This window comes from Orcinus orca, chromosome 8 (assembly GCF_937001465.1).
Source record: "Orcinus orca chromosome 8, mOrcOrc1.1, whole genome shotgun sequence".
Lineage (NCBI taxonomy): Eukaryota > Metazoa > Chordata > Mammalia > Artiodactyla > Delphinidae > Orcinus > Orcinus orca.
This window is the reverse complement of record NC_064566.1, coordinates 5,142,403-5,158,726: the sequence shown is the minus strand read 5'-3', so window position 1 is coordinate 5,158,726 and position 16,324 is coordinate 5,142,403. Positions and strand designations below refer to the sequence as shown.

Here is a 16,324-nt window from a genome sequence, read left to right as displayed (position 1 = left end):
TGGATGGACACCACGCCAGCCTCTGTGTTCGTCTCCCTTATGTCTGTCTCTGCAGCTGAAGTTGGTGGGGGGTGGGGGGAGGTGGGAGCCACTGGTCTACGACCTGGGGCCTCAGGATGTCAGGATAGGACCCATGAGCACATCTGCAACGATCCCAGTCTCTTGGGGTGAAGGGGGGCAGAACTAGGCCCAGGGAGGGCTGTTTCCAGTACATTCTAGCTCAGAAAGATTGTCCTCCCAGGCTGAGCCAGGGGGAGTGAGCTCCCCATCCTTGGGGGATATGCAAACTGGCTGTACGATGATGTCTGGGCTACCCTGGGTATGGAGAGTGGTGCCTGGCACCAGTCGGCCAATATTCTCACGTGCCTGTGCTGGCGCTGGCCCCCGGCACTCAAGATGCTCTGCAGCAGAGAGCAGCCTGGGACACCTGAGCCGGACCCGGCGCTCCACATGGGACAGTGGTGTCACACCCAAGGCCAGCTTCCCGCAGACAAGGGCAGAGGCTCGTCCAGGGCACCCTGAGAATTGCCCAGGGCTCCGAAGGTCAGAAAAGGGCAGAGCCGGACTCCAGGCCCTGCCTCCCCAGAGGCCACAGTCTTCCCCCATCCCTCCCTGGTGGGCAGTCCTGCTGCCAGGCCATCCTTCCGCTGGGGGGAGGGTGGTGGCATCCTCGGGCCTCTCTGGTCTGGGTCCCACCCCCAGCTGGGTGGCAGAGCCAGTGCTTCCCAGAGGCCTCGTTTTCTCCTGCTGAGGAGCTGCCAAGTAGTTCTTCCGGCTGGAGGCCCTGGGAACAAAGGCTGCCTTGAAGGCAGAGACGCCCTGGGCGCGGCGAGCCAGGAGGCCTAGCCCCATAACCTGGCCCCGTCACCGTGGCTCTCAGTCTGGCCAGTTGCCGGGAGGAGCCTGTCCCTCCAGAGCCCAGGGCTGCCCCGCTCAGGGCCCCCAGATGCTGGGCTGGGGTATGAGGGGCTGTCTGGCTGCAGTATGACACGCCTGGCAGAGACTTGGCTCCAGGAAACGTTGAGAGCAGTGTCTGGTTAGGAACAGAGGGGGTGGTGTGCGTCTCAGGATCTGGCCCAAGCCCAGGACTCCAAGCTCTACCTTCCTGGGGAGCAGAGCTATGCAGAGACTCGCAGGGTGGGGCAGGTGAGGGGAACCCTAAGCAGGGGCTGAGCGCCGAGAATGTGGCATGTTTCGGGGGTGGGTGGCAGGTGTGACCCCAGGGAGACACTAGCTGGCCCTGCCCTGGCTTTGACGCGTGGACAGCCTGGCTGGAGAAGGCTGGCTGCTGGGGAACCAGCATGCGCAAAGGCACTGGAGGGGGCGCCCCTGGGGCGTGGGGGTCACATCAGGAGACACAGAGATTGGGGGGGGTCACCTGCACTGGGGACAGGCCTGCTCGGGCAAGTGTACGGTCTAATCCAGGAGGATGACTGAGCGAACAGATGGGCATCCCAGGAATTCCACATACAGAGAATGCAAGTGATAGCCAGCGAGTGGATGTGAGGGAGACTGACCCCAAAGCCACCCGGCAGAGGAAAGCGCGAGAGGGCCTGGTATCTTAGGGACGAGAGAGGCTGGGGGCAGGGGGCGGGCAAGGCCGGTCGGACCCTGTGGGCACAGGCAGGAGCTGGGAGCTGTGTTCTAAGAACTCACACACAGGGCAGCAGCATCTAGGGCTGTTGGGTTTTTTAAAAGAACTTTATTTTTGGCTGCACTGGGTCTTCGTTGCTGCACGCGGGCTTTCTCTAGTTGCAGTGAGCGGGGGCTACTCTTCTTTGCGGTGCGGGGGGTTCTCACTGCGGGGGCTTCTCTTGTTGTGCAGCATGGGTTCTAGGCGCGCAGGCTTCAGTAGTTGTGGCACGCAGGCTCAGTATTTGTGGCTCGCGGGCTCTAGAGCGCAGGCTCAGTAGTTGTGGCGCACGGGTTTAGCTGCTCCGTGGCATGTGGGATCTTCCCAGACCAGGGCTCGAACCTGTGTCCCCTGCACTGGCAGGCGGATTCTTAACCACTGTGCCACCAGGGAAGTCCCTAGGACTCAGTTTTATTGCTTGGATATCATAACACACTCACCTGGTTAAAACTTTCGGTGTCTAGCAGGCCGGGCAGCGGAAGTCCCCCTCCTGCCCTGACCCAGCCGCTCAGTTCCCTCCTGGACAGCCCGGTGCTCCCCCCTCCCTCCCGCCCAAGGGCTTCGCCTCCGGAGCTGGGTGGACACACTGGAGACCTCCCCGAGACTAGGGATGCATCCGAGGGTGACAGCAGAGGATGAGCTTTTATGTTTTTTATTGTTTGTATAATACAGTCTTTGTGGTAGCAGGAATGTATGCACAAAAAACAATTCAAATAAGAGTTCAGAGTGAAAAAAAAAATTTATCCCAAAGGATTTTTAATACATATGGATTTCACAGCTATACTCTATCCCCGCCCCCATACTCCACATACAGGCTGCGGTTTCCCATCAGAACGACCACATGAGGTACACTGGGGAGCAGTGAGGGCAAGGTTTCCCTCCCGCACCCAGCACACCGAGGCCCCAGCACCAGGGCGACAGGAGGCTTCCCTGGGGCACGACCATGCCTGGGGGCGGGCAGCTGGCCCTGTCACAAGAGCCCAGCTCCAGGCTGAGCAGAGGTGGAGGGGAAAAGGCTGCAGAGTGTGGGACAAAGCAGCCCGCTCCCTACCAGGAAAGCGGATTGGGCAGTGGGGGTGCCGGGGTGGGCATGTGTGTCCACGTGTCCCCGTGCAGCCTGCTGGCCCTCTGTGGCCACGGCCCACTGCCTGCCCCAGAGCCGGGGTTAATAAAGCACTTTCAGTTAGAGGGCATGGCGGGGCTGCATCCAGTTAGGGTGAGATTCATCTGAGATTCATCTGCAGAGGAAAACACGGATGACAGGCAGCAGTCAGCGGGCAGCCACAGTCATCCCCGCCTCTGTGCACCTCGGGGGCGGTCTGCATCTCCCAGGACCCCGGTCAGGCCACGGGGCATCGGCAGTGTCGCTGCCCACTCGCCGCCCTACACACCCGTTACCTACAGAAAGCCCGGTCGGCACTGTTCACCAGCGCGGTCATTAACATCCTTTAAAGATCAACATTAACCAAAAGGCACCTGCAGTGACACTGCTTACTCTTGCTGTCTGCCCCACCTGACTGAAGTAGAAAATGCCTTCTCTAGATTAAGGGGGTCTGAGATGTTGCACTATTGCACTAGTGTACTATAATTCTGCTTCCTGATCTCATGTCAGAGTCCTAGAGAAATCGTAAACAAGATATGAAATAAATGTTCCTCAATTTTAATACAGTCTTTCGTATCATACACATCTGTGTTCGGCAGCGAGACGTCCGAGCCTTCTTGCTGCAGATACAGTAGTCGGAGCACAGGGGGAGCCTCGGGCTCGGCCGCCCCCGCGCAGTCCAGGGATGCAGCGCAGGCAGGCCTCCCCAGTCACACCCCAAGCTTCCTCTTCTGGTCGAAATAGGCATCGAACCTGGCCTGGGCATACTCCTAGGAGACAGAAGGAAGAGGGGCCTCACCAAGGGTCCCGCCCGCCCCCCGGCACAGAGCAGAGCAGGAGCCGCGCTGCTCTCAGGACGGTCCTCTCCCGCTGGCAGCAGCCCCGGTCACCGCCTTCCCTTTACCCTCAACGTTCCCCACTCGATCAGCTGCGCCGGCCCGGCCCTGCCATCCCAGACAGGAGACGGGACTTCTGTCTATGTATCTGGTGCAGCATGGTTCACCGACTCATTCACCTTGAACGCTACAGACGCGGACTGACGGACACAACAGAGGCTTCTCTGTCAAAGCCCAAGGTCCCTGGGGCGTTAGCAAGGGTAGACAGACGGTAGGTGCCACCTGTTTGCTGCAGCACCATTACTAAAAGGACACCAGGAGGGAAGTGAGAAAACCTGGCCAGCCACCGGGCCCCTGGGTCCCTTGCCCTGTCTGCCCACCGGTGTGCAGAACACAGTCTCTCAAGGGCCACTCCAAATCGAAAAGTCTGCAGTGCTAACTGCCAAGATCACAGCACCACTTCAAAAAAAATTAACGTTGAGGTATAATTTATATACCACAAAGCTTAACTCATTTAAAACGTGCGGTGTTCGCTAATGCACACACCTAGCTCAACGCCAACACCACAGTCACCCTCAAGGTCCTCCTGGGTCTCTGTAGTCAAGCCCACCAGATCGCGACAGAAAGCTTCCACGTGAGTGTAATCGTCCGCTACGTCCCCTCTGGTGTCTGGCTTGTGACTAAGACACATCCACGCTGCCGTGGGCGGCAGTGTTCGTGGCTGAGTAGTTTTCTGTGATATGGCTCCAACACAGTGTGTTCACCCAGTCATCTGCTGATGGGCATGTAGGTTGTTTCCAGTTTGGGGCTACTGAAAATAAAGCTGCTGTGAGCACCTGAATACAAGTCTTGGCGTGGAAACAGGCTTTCATTTCTCTTGGATCAATACCAAAGAGAGGGACTGCTGGGTTGTATGGTAAGTGTAGGGTTTTGTTTTCTTTTCTTTTCAACTTTTAATTTTATTGAAGTACAGTCGATTTAAATTATTTATTTTGGAGGCTGCTTTGGGTCTTCGCTGCTGTGCACGGGCTTTCTCTAGTTGCAGCGAGCAGGGCCTACTCTTCATTGCGGCATGCGGGCTTCTCATTGCGGTCGCTTCTCTTGTTGTGGAGCACGGGCTCTAGGTGTGCGGGCTTCAGTAGCTGTGGCACGTGGGCTCAGTAGTTGTGGTGCATGGGCTTAGTTGCTCTGCAGCACGTGGGATGTTCCCAGATCAGGGATTGAACCCGTATGCCCTGCGTTGGCAGGCGGATTCTTAACCACTGTGCCACCAGGGAGGTCCCGGTAAGTGTATGTTTGACTTTTTAAGAGGCTGTCCAACTGTTTTCCACGCTGGTTTCACCCTTTTACATTCCCACCAGCAACGTATATGAGGTCAGCTGCTCCACAGTCTTGCCAACATTTGGTATCGTGAGTTTAAGTTGTAGCCATTGTCATGGGTGTGCAAGGCATCTCACTGGGGCTTTAACTTGCATTTCCTTTATGACTTTGTATCAAGCAGATGAAAAGATGCTTACTGGCCATTAGTTTACCTTCCGTGTAGTGTTCAAATCTTTTGTCCACTTATAAAGTAGGTTGTTTGGTTTCTTGCTGAGTTATGAGTTCTTTATATATTCTAAATACAAGTCCTTTGTCAGATATAAATTTGCCTTACTTTCTCCCAGTCCGTGGCTGGGCTTTTCATTTTCTTAATGGTGTCTTTCAAAGAACAAAAGTTTTAAATTTTGATTAAGTCCAATTTACTGTATTTTTTTTTCTTTGAGGGTTAGTGCTTTATGTGACCTAAGAAATCTTTGCCACAGTTATGAAGCTTCTCTCCCGTTTTAGCTTTTACACTTAGGTCTATTACCTGTTTCAAGTCAATTTCTGTGTAGAGTGCAAGTTCACAGTTCATTATTTTTTTCCATATGGCTTATTCGGTTGTCCCCGCATCATTTCTGGAAAATCTAATCCTTCCACAATGCATTACCTTGGACTTTCTGTGGAATGCCAGTTACCTATATGTGTAGGAAGGAGTCTATTTCTGGGAACTCTAGTCTGTTCCATCTGATTTATGTCTATCTTACGACCAACACCACATGGTCTTAATTACTGTGCTTAGTAAGTCTTGAATCAGGTAGCCTAAGTCTTCCAACGTGGTTCTAGTTAGTTTTAGTGTTTTAGTTATTCCAGGGCCTTTGCATTTTCACATACGTTTTAGAATCAGCTTGTCAATTTCTACCAAAAGCCTGTGGGGATTTTGCTGGGGTCACGGAGACGACAGAAGATAAGTTTGGGGAGAATGGAAGTCTTAAGATTAGGTCTTCTGGGGCTTCCCTGGTGGCGCAGTGGTTTACAGTCCACCTGCCGATGCAGGGGACATGGGTTCGTGCCCCGGTCCGGGAAGATCCCACATGCCGCGGAGCGGCTGGGCCCGTGAGCCATGGCCGCTGAGCCTGCGCGTCCGGAGCCTGTGCTTCGCAACGGGAGAGGCCACAACAGTGAGAGGCCCGCGTACCGCAAAAAAAAAAAAAAAAAAAAAAAAGATTAGGTCTTCTAAATCCACAGATGTGGTTATCTCTATTTAGGTTCTTTTAGCAATGTTTTATAGTTGTCAGTGTAAAGATCATGCAATACTTGAAAAAGTTTATCCCTAAGTATTTCAAGTTTTTTATGCCATCGTAAACACAATTAAAAAATTTTCATTTAGTTGCTTCTAGCACGTAGAAATGCAAGTGGGTTTTGCATATTGACCTTGTATCCTACGACCCTGATAAACCCACTCAGTAGTTATTAAATAGCTCTTCTATTGATTCCGCTAGATTTTTTCATGTGCATGATCATGTCACCTATAAATATAAGGCAGTTCTTCTTCTTCCTTTCTGGTACTTCTGCATTTTCTTTCTTTTTCTTGCCTTCCTTTGCTGGCTAGGCGCCCCAGCAGCCTGTGAGGAGAAGTGAGCACGAACAGCCTTGCCTTGCTCTATATTTGGGGCAGAGGTGGGAGGAGCATTCAGTGCTTTACCATCCATTACCACGGCAGCTGTACAAGAGGTGTGTACATGCCCTCTACCTGGTTGAGGAAGTTCTCCTCTATTACTAGTTCGCTGAGACTTTCTATCATGAACAGGTGTTGAATTCTATCAAATGCTTTTCCTGCATTCACTAAGATGATTGTATGGTTTTTCTCCTTCATTCTGTTAATACGGTGAATTACACTAATAGGTTTTTCAAATGTTGACGTTAACCTTGCATTCCAGGGATAAATGCCACTTGGTCATAAAATATTATCCTTTTACATAAGTTGGATTTACTTTTTGCCAGTATTTGGATAATCGTTTGGGGGTAATGTTCATGAAAAGCAGTGATCTGCAGTCTTCTTGAAATGTTCTTGTCTAGTTTTGGTGTCAGGGTCATGCTAGCCTCATCGAATGAGCTGAGAAGTGATCCCTCTCCCTTTATTTTCTACAAGTCTGTAGGGCTGTTATTATTTCTTCCTTAAATATTTGATGATATTCACCAGGACCTGAAGTTTATAGGTTTTTTTTTTTTAAGAGGGTGTATGTAGCCTTGAATGCGTGGCTGAGGAGGCTAGTAGCATTTATGGTTTTTTAAAAATTTATTAATTATTTCTGGCTGCATCGGGTCTTCGCTGCTGCATGTGGGCTTTCTCTAGTTGTGGCGAGTGGGGGCTACTCTTCATTGCGGTGCCCTTCTCATCACAGTGGCTTCTCTTGTTGCAGAGCACGGGCTCTAGGTGCGCAGGCTTCAGTAGTTGTGGCTCAAGAGCTCTTGAGCACAGGCTAAGTAGTTGCGGCGCACAGGCTTCGTTGCTCCGTGGCATGTGCGATCTTCCCGGACCAGGGCTCGAACCCGTGTCCACTGCATTGGCAGGCGGATTCTTAACCACTGCGCCACTAGGGAAGTCCCAAATCTATAGGTTTCTGATTATGAGTTCAACTTATTTAAATAACTATATGGCCATTTCTTACGTCAGTTTTGGTCATCTGTATCTTCCAAGAAACTGGCACATTTCAGGTCAGGTTGTCAAATCCGTGGGCAGAGTTCATCGTCGTCTTCTACTTGAAGATCTATAGAGTCTGTAGTGATGGCCTCTCTTCGTACCCGGTTTTGGTAATGTTTGCCTTCTCTTTTCTTTCTTGCTTAGTACAGCCAGAGGTTTATAAATACTTCTGTGGTATCATTAATTTTCTCTATTTTTTGTCCATTTTATATTTCAATGATTTCTGCTCTTACCTTCATTCTGCTTCTATCTACTTTGGGCTTAGTTGGTTTTCCTCTTTCTAGCTTCTCAAGGTAGCAGCTTGTATCACTGGCTTGAGAACTTCCTTCATATCCAAGACAGCATTTAAGCTGCAAAGCCGTAAGTTTCCAAATGCTGCTTTAGCTGCATCCCACAAATTCTGGCATGTTGTGTTTTTATTATAATTCCAAATATTTTCTAATTGTCCTTGTAATTTCTCATTTGATCCAGGGTTTATTTAGAAGTATACAGTTTAATTTCCAAATAACTGAGAATTCTCCAGATATTTTTGTGGTTGCTGGTTACTGATTTCCAATTAAATTGCACTGTGGTCAGAGAACTTACTCTGCAGTACATTTGAGGCCTGTTTCACAGCCCAGCCTGTGGCCTATCCTGATGAAGACTCCACATTCTCTGACAAGGATGTCTGTCCTGCAGCTGTTTGGGCTCCACCCGTGTTCGTCAGGTTGAGCTGGCTGGGGTGATGATGTTCAGGTGTCCACCCTGCCTGTGGCAGGGTTTCCTGGGTCCACCCGCTATCTAGAGGTGTGCAATCTACTTGGTGAATAGTAGATTCCCCCTTTCCTTTCAGCTTTGTCACTTTTTGCCCTATGTCTTTTGTTTCGGTCTGTTTTGTTTTGGCCGTGCTGTGCGGCATGTGGGATCTTAGTTCTCTGACCAGGGATGGAACCCGTGCCCGCTGCAGTGGAAGCGTACAGTCTTAACCACTGGACCGCCAGGGAAGTCCCTGCTCTGTGTCTTTTGAAGAATTCAGGGGCACACACACTGAGGGTCTCTCTATGTCCTGCAGATGAAGTGATGCCCTCACTAGGATGCAACGCCCTTCTCTACCTTCGGTGGTTTTCCTTCTCTGAAGTCCACTTTGTCTTACAGTAACATCTAACCATGACTCCAAATCTGCTTTAAAAATCCAAATTTCCCCTTCTTTTGCCTAAGAGCATCTGTGCATTACCAAATCTTCTGCCTAGAAGCAGAAACCTCCTCACTGAGGACCGAGGAGAACAAAATGCACCAGTCCTTTCCCACCACCTGTCCCAAAGCAAGGTGCTCGCTACGCCTGTGTGCACCCCTGCCCCAGGACGCCCCCCACCACTCACTACGGAGCAAAGTAAAATGCCAAGGACAGCGCTTAGGTTAGAATAAAAAGACAGCCTGGTTTGGTACAAACTTGCTGCACAAAAGCGGGTCTAACTCAATCAGCACCAGCTTCCAACTCTTAAGTCGGGTGCTGTAGGCCAGAGGATGGGGTGTTAACAGGTGAATAAAACAAGGCACGGTAGGTAACCCCACCACCATTCCTTCACTCAGTGTCCCTTCTGTCAGAAGGGACTGAGGTCGGGGCTGGACCTCAAGGGTCTGGATTTCTACATCCCCCATCAGAACCACAGGACCACAGAGCACTTCTCTGAAGCAGGGGAGGCGGGACCTGCTGGCCCTGGGAGTGAGGGCAACTTCCACAGGCAGACACAGCAGCAGCAAAAGTGGCTTCAATTATGCAGCCTTCCTTTCTCCCCCAGCTTCCCCGGGGGGAGCCCGCTGTCCTGGTGCTGGTCACCTGGTTCAGGTACTCGGAGGGGCACAGGTAACCCCCTGGAAGGAAAAGGCATTTACTGCCGAGCATTCACGTACATGGAAGCATTTCTTTCCTGGGAGCAGAAGAGAAAAACTACCCCCAAAACATACCATGTACCCAAATTCAATGGATGAAATCTTGGCCTGTACGATGGACCAAAGTCCCCAGAAGAAATGGGACGCAAGGGCAAACCTGTAATTACAAAAGCAGGAAATGCACATGAGATGTGTGGGACCAGTTGGAGGACCGATGACGTCATTTCCTGCAAGATGGACGTTCTAACTCATCTGGGTGCAAACTGTCTGCCTTGGCCGACCCAGTGGGACGATATTCCACGGCAACAGAGCAGCAGGAGCCCACAGCCGTCCTCTCCCCACCGCTGGCCAGTGACCTTGCAGGTGCGAACACCCCGACTCCCTGTCCCTGGCACACGGAACACTCGCAGGACCCACCCGGAGGCCTCAGTGGCCGCTGCTGGTGAAGCGTGGGTCACACAGGGAGAGAAACCCTCTGGCACGCGTGTGAGCGCACAGCCTTGGCGGCCCCTACCCCACCAGCAACAGGTGGAGGAAAGCGCGGGCCTCCGGACAGCCTGCTGCCGTCCCCCATGCCCCTCTCCCCCGGAAGTGAATCAGGAGGAGGGTGTGGCCAGGTCCCCACCTCTAGGCTGTGCCACGTTCCTCTTCACTGCGAATCCAAGTTCTTCTCAAAACGATAAAGATAAAGCTCTAATTCAGGAACGAGGGCTTCGGTGCCGCCCTTACCAGACCTGATTCTGCTTCTCTTCATCCCTGACCCACTAGATCCCCTGGTGCTACCCTTTCTGTCTGGGTCTCCTCCACCTCCGCTTTCCTATTTCCATCTGATCAAGAACCAGGGAGGGAAGCTCTCTTCTGCAGGCGGAGCCGAGGGGCCACCAGGGTGGCCTCAGCTCAATGAGAGGACTGTGGACAGTTCCGAGGACACGAAGGAGGTGCTCTGTGCTGAGGGAGGAGGGCCACAGCCACTCAAACCGTCACTGTTAACAAATAATCTCATGGAAGACCCAAAGATTAGGAATAACTCAGGCCTCCTGACCAAAGAGATGAGTGAGTGTGAGAACACAGTGATCTAGACCTTTGCGGAATCTGGAGCTTTCTCAGCCCTGCTTTGACAGCTGTTGAGAAAACAGATTTTTAATTCTTTTCTAGGAGAACCATGTTACTCGGTGGCACCCAGCTCTCCAGGAGCACAAGTGAGAAGAGTGTGCAGGCCCTGGCGGCAGCGGCTGTGCAGCAGAGTCCGCGGCGGGGATGACGGTTCGGAACGCCACCCTCGCTCCCTGACCTAGTGCACAGACCCTGCTCTCCTCACTGGCCGTGTGCTGAAATCTGGGGGATCCGAACACACTCGGCCACGTGGACAAGAACCAAATGTTCTGTTTTTGACATCGTACAAGGCCTCGAGATGTATGGTTGTGAGGGAGCTCCTAAAATACTCCTGTTTGCAAGGAGGCATCCCAAGTACGCGCTATAAAGAGGGAAGCTATCGTTACAAACCGACAAAGGAAAAAAATTACCTATTGACTTCAAGCAACATTTCTTCTTCTATAACGGACTTTTCTTCAGTACTGAGGTTTTCAAATTCATTTTGGAATGCAGCCAAGTAATTGGAAATGAAATGGAGCTTAAAAAAAAAGCAATGACATTAGGATCAATGATGGTTAAAAACAGGTGATGTCAATGCTGTCACGAAGTGCACACGTCAAGTGTGACTCTTCCGGACGTCAGCAAAGCCCGCCACCCTGCTCTGCCCAGGGGCGTGGTCCAGGGAGCTCACCCACCCGGCTGGGTTCACCGGGTTACAGTCAGAGAACTAATGGACTCGATGCCGTACTGTCGGCAAGACCACTACTGCTTCTGCAGAAAGTAATTTAGGTAGAGTTGTTCCTTCTAACTCACACTCCTGTCTTCCACTGACGGCAAAGCAGGGTCAGCCTACTCCACACCTCCCCAGCCTGGCTGCTGCTCCACGCGGCGCTGGCATGAGGCACCAGGGCACCCTGATGCTCGTCGGCAGATGCTGCCTCAGGGCAGGTGCCGGACCAGGCACTGTGAAGGGGCCTTCCACCCCTAAGATGCTGTGATGATTTCCACTTATGTCCATAAACTGGCAGTGTCTGATTCTGGTTTGGAGAAGACACAGTTTACCCTAAGGTTCTACCAGGCTGCACGTTGAGTCTACACATGAATTAGGATTTATGAGAGCCCTTGTTCTCCACTATTTCATACCATATCAAAGGGCAGCAGAACACAGCCAACCTCGGCTTGTTTGCTTTTGTAAAGAAGAAAACAGCCGTCAGTCTTTCTCCCCTGTTAGAACCCTTGCTACCTGGTCACCCGGCTGGAAGGCACTCCCCACCCTTTCCCTGTGTCGCCTCTTCCATCTTCCTGCTCTAAAGCCGGCTTTCTTACACTACGCCCCCTCCTCCACCAGAAAGCATCATTCAAGATCAAGCACTGTCCTAGGCAGGGGGCCGTAGATTCTGAAGTAAACCTGGCACAAAAAAGATGACTGCAGATACCTATTAAATTCTGTGTAACAGGCACACTCCCCACGACAACAAAATAATTTTTGCAGATGAGAAAACTGAGGCACAGAAATAGTACGTTACAACCAGCAGTGGCAGATCTGGGATTGAAATCCAGGCCCATTAGTTTTTAGAACCCATGCTTGAACCACCACCCTAGATGGTTTAATTTCTTGGAGACCCTAAACGCTGAAGGTGGCAAATGAAGATGGAAAATTTGAAGAGATTGAAACCCTAAGAAAGTGGTAATTAATGACCCTCCCTCCCCCAAAGGTTCTAGGCCCAGATGGTTTTATGGGCATCTACCAAACTTTCAAACAACACCATCTTAGATAAATTAGTTCCAGAAAATAAAAAGGGACACTCAACTCATTTTGTAAGACTAGTATAATTTTTATTCCAAAAGCAGGTATGAATACTTTTTTAAATGAACATTAAAGTCCTGTTTCACATATATGCATAGATGTAAATCTCCTAAAATAAGAAATTGCCTAACTGGATCCAACAGAGCATTACAAAACAACGTTAACTCATTCAAATAGTTTATTTCAGGAATTTCAGTATTGCTTAACATTTTAAAACACTTCAATGGATTAAAGACAGAAAAGCGTGAGATTACCTCAGTAGCTGCAGACAGGGTATCTGACAGAGACCAACACTTGCACGTGATTTTAAAACCTCAGAAAACAGGAGTGGAGCTTCTTTACATTTCCATTGCTGTGCAGTGTCAGGGGTTACACAGCTCTGCCGCCTTCCACTAAAATGAAATCTGTCTTCTTACTGAAAATCTCCCCTCACTGGTTTGAGAGTTCTCATCTCTGGAGCTGCCTGCCCAGTGTTTATAAAAGTCTAATTTCTTTTCAGCATGGCAGGAACCTGAAGCCTGCTGTGTTCTCCTCCCTGGGGTCAACAGCCCCACGTTCTCCCACCCTTCCTACCCACATAGCTTGAACTTGAGGTCCAAAACCATCCCGGTCACTCTGCTCTGGACACGCTCAAGGTCATCAGGTCTGCCTGAAAATAAGGCCAGAAGAGAGCAGCCCAGGTCTGGCCACACGGCAAGGCTGTATTTGAACGGCTGCCCCTGAGCGTGGCCACCTGCTGCAGACTCTCCCCATGCCCAACTCAGGCAGGTGCTCGAGAAACCTCTCCTGAGTGAGCTACTGCAGCAACTGACTGCATCCGTCCTCACCCCTGGCCCCTGGGAAACGTTCTGACCAGGCGGGGATCCCGGGAGAAGGGATGTCGGGCGGCAGGGCCGCCCAGCGCGGGCGGAGCTGCTGCCCTGCAAGGCTGGCAGAGGTGGGCGCAGTGCCCCTCTCCCCAGCCTGCTAGCTTCTGCAACACTACGTACTCATCCTCAACCCAAGGCTTCGGCAGAGGCTGAAGAATGGAATAGAGGGCTTCCTGGGGAGAGATTCCCACAGGACTGATTCTCCAGTCACTGGACTCGCATAACCCAGGACAGGAAAGGGGTCTGTGAACACTGCAACAGCTACTGAACCACGGTGCCTACAAGGCTACTTCTGCCTGCACAGAGTGAAACAGACGGAGGAAAGTCAGTGATCCCCAAAAGAAGGCTAGAGAGCAGGAGGGAGGCTGGGCTTTGGGAAAACACTAGAAGGAATCACAAAGGAGGCTGTGCTCCTCTCTGACTGGACGCAGTTTACCTCTGGCACAGGGATTTAAAAAGGCTGGACTCAAATACTGAGTCTGTATCTTGACACAAAATAACATTTTAAAGCAAAAGGACCTGCTTAACCAACTCCATGGTTTTAAAAGGGCATCTTTAAAAGTGAAGCTGTAATCATCTCTGACTGGGTGAAACTGAGGTATGTGATTTACTTCTCAGTAAGTGCACTGAATACAAACACGAGTCTCCTACCTGTTGCTTCCTGGTGGGATACTTCAGGATGTTTGCTCTGAAAAGAGGGTACTTTTCGTAATTATAATCGTACATCCATTCACAGAAATGATTCCCAATGTCGAATCCCCTGAAAAAGAGCGAGAGGCACAGAAAATGAGGCAGCAGCCCTGCTGCGAGCGCCCCTGGGACCCCGGGGTCCCGAAAGCATGAATGCTTCAGTGACGGGACAGACCAAAGCACCCTGGCCTGCTGTCTGGAGCAACCGCTCGGGAGTGCCGTCCTGTGGTCAGTGCTTTGGTGAAGCCAACGAAAGGCCAAGTTCTGGATTCTGAGGACCTGGCCCCTGCTCCCACTGACGCAGCTGAGAACAGGCTGCGCTGCCCCACGCGGCCATTGCAGCCGCTGGGACACAAAGTGCTGGCCTCCAGGGAGGAAACTTCCAACTCAGGATGGTATCGTGACCTACTTTCTCCTTCGTTCCGCACACACACAGAATACTGAAATAAAAACATGTGACTTTACCTGTAGTTGTAACTGCTGTATTCAAAGTCGATGAGCATCAGTTTCTGGTTTTCAGAATTCTCCCTGCCTTCCAGCAATAAGATATTACCTGCAAAAAGGTTTGGATGACACGACCTTTGCTCTGGGCACGTTCTGTCATCGAAGGCGCAGGTTTCCAACCACAGGGCCCAGGGTGGTTCTGATCCTGTAAGGGCATCCTGACCAGGCGGCGAGCGGACGTGGCCGAGTCACGGGACGGGGGGACAGGGTGCCAGGAGCAGCACTGACCTGGGAGGCCTGGCCCGAGAGCCCTGCTGCCAGCACCCCAAGAGCAGCGTGGCCTGGGCTCCCCCCCATTTCCACACAGGGGCAGGAAGGGAAAGGTCTGCTCGGCACCCCGGAGCTCTGGCACCCCCAGCAGCCCCGAGGTGGGCGGGGCTGTGGCCCCCAGCTGGGAAGCTGGGCCCTGGTGTCCACACAGGCCCCACTGCTTTGCCCCCAAGGAGGAGAGCACAGACAGTGCTCCCACGACCATATTTCTTTCCCTTAAGGCTGAATTCTGGGCAGAAGGGGCTTGGCTGCCAGACTGGCCCCCCAGGCACATGCTCGGAGAGGCCCACGCTCTACCCAACGTGCTGCATCTCTCACGGTGGCGCTGGCGGGAGGGCTCTGCTGAGCCAGGTTCAAGGCTTTTCGGCACACATCGTCTGTTTCCGGGAGCCACTGATAGGAGAACCGGGGCCAGACCCAGTGTCCAGCTCCCGCCCCCTCCACACTCTCCCCGTGTTGCCGTGGCCGGCGGGGGCCTCCCTCAGCCCGTCGGCGACCTCTGGGCCGTTCACCATCACCCGCTACACACACGAGGCTGCTTGACCCGACTTGCCCAGCAATCATCAGCTAATTAGTAACAGGTATTCTGGCTCAAACTAACGTCTCACTGATGACAAGTCTTCACCAGGGACTGTTCTCCAAATTAAAAACAAGCCGTAGAGCCTGGAAAGGGCCCGAGGGTGGACCTCAGCCAGCTGCGCTGGGCAGGATGAGGACAGCAAGGCAAAGCCAGGCGCCATGGCAGTATCGGGGGGAGGTGCCCGGCTGGATGGGGCCTCTGACGAAACTGTTATGTTTGAAATAACACTGGGTAGAGTCTGGTTACAGTAAGGGGTACATGGGAGTGCAATTTTTTAAAGCAGAGAAACCCGAAGTCATTAGAAGCATGTGAGCCAATGCTGAGAGAGAAGGGGGCCCTGGCCAGCATGGTGGGCTGCAGGGGCAGAAGGCAAGCGCCCCCAGACTGGCCGAGGAGCCATCTTCCTCTTTGATGCCTTTCGGACTGACAAAGCCAACTGACATGTTTACCAAAAGGAGTTGAACACTGAACAAATACGTGACTTCGTGTACCCCGGCTCTCGGCTTAGTGGACACTCTCACGTTTTCGTACAGAAACGGGATGATACCCTACACGTTTTTCTAAAACTCGCTTTTTCTCCTCTTGATGTAGCCTGGAGACTTTTCTGTTGGTCTGTATAAAACTCGACCTCACTCTTAATAGTCACACAACACTTCGTGCATGGCCGTGCCATAATTCCATGCGCCTAACCCTCTCTTCATGGGCACCTGGCATTTATCACACACATTGGAGGGAATCTTCTCAGTAGACACACGAGCCCCACCTTCAGCATAACAGGCAGCAATTCTTACCTTCCTGACAGTCATTGTGACAAAACACGACGGGAGATGGAGTGGATTCAAGTAATGATCTGGAAAAGGAAGGTTTTGCTGTTACTTCTCACCCTTTCAGCTCCCTCCCGTGGCAGGACCTCTGCACACGCTCTCCCCACTCAGGGGGGCCCTCCTCGGAGCCCTCTGACCTCGGACCCCAGGCAGAGCCCTCTGTGTCAGTCTGTTTTGACCTCTGGTTTCCTTCACAGCTCTCATCACAACCTGACATTTTTTTATTTACTTATTTTCTCTCTCTC

The 16,324-nt window shown here is 51.9% G+C and overlaps 1 protein-coding gene across 6 annotated transcripts in view; it reads right to left on the bottom strand.

Annotated features, from left to right (window-relative positions):
• Positions 1-2,269: 2,269 nt before the first annotated feature.
• Positions 2,270-16,324, bottom strand: part of CHKA (choline kinase alpha) — a 62,663-nt gene continuing 48,608 nt past the window's right edge. For 4 of the 6 annotated variants that reach the window (XM_033402421.2, XM_004278032.4, XM_004278033.4 and 1 more), the window contains 6 exons: positions 16,047-16,105; positions 14,367-14,454; positions 13,863-13,971; positions 10,967-11,073; positions 9,519-9,600; positions 2,270-3,505 (listed from right to left, as the gene is read on the bottom strand). In XM_033402421.2, coding sequence (XP_033258312.2) covers positions 3,446-3,505; positions 9,519-9,600; positions 10,967-11,073; positions 13,863-13,971; positions 14,367-14,454; positions 16,047-16,105 — 505 coding nt within the window. In that variant the 3' untranslated portion in view covers positions 2,270-3,445. The other 2 variants (XM_033402418.2, XM_033402419.2) reach the window with 2 other exon arrangements.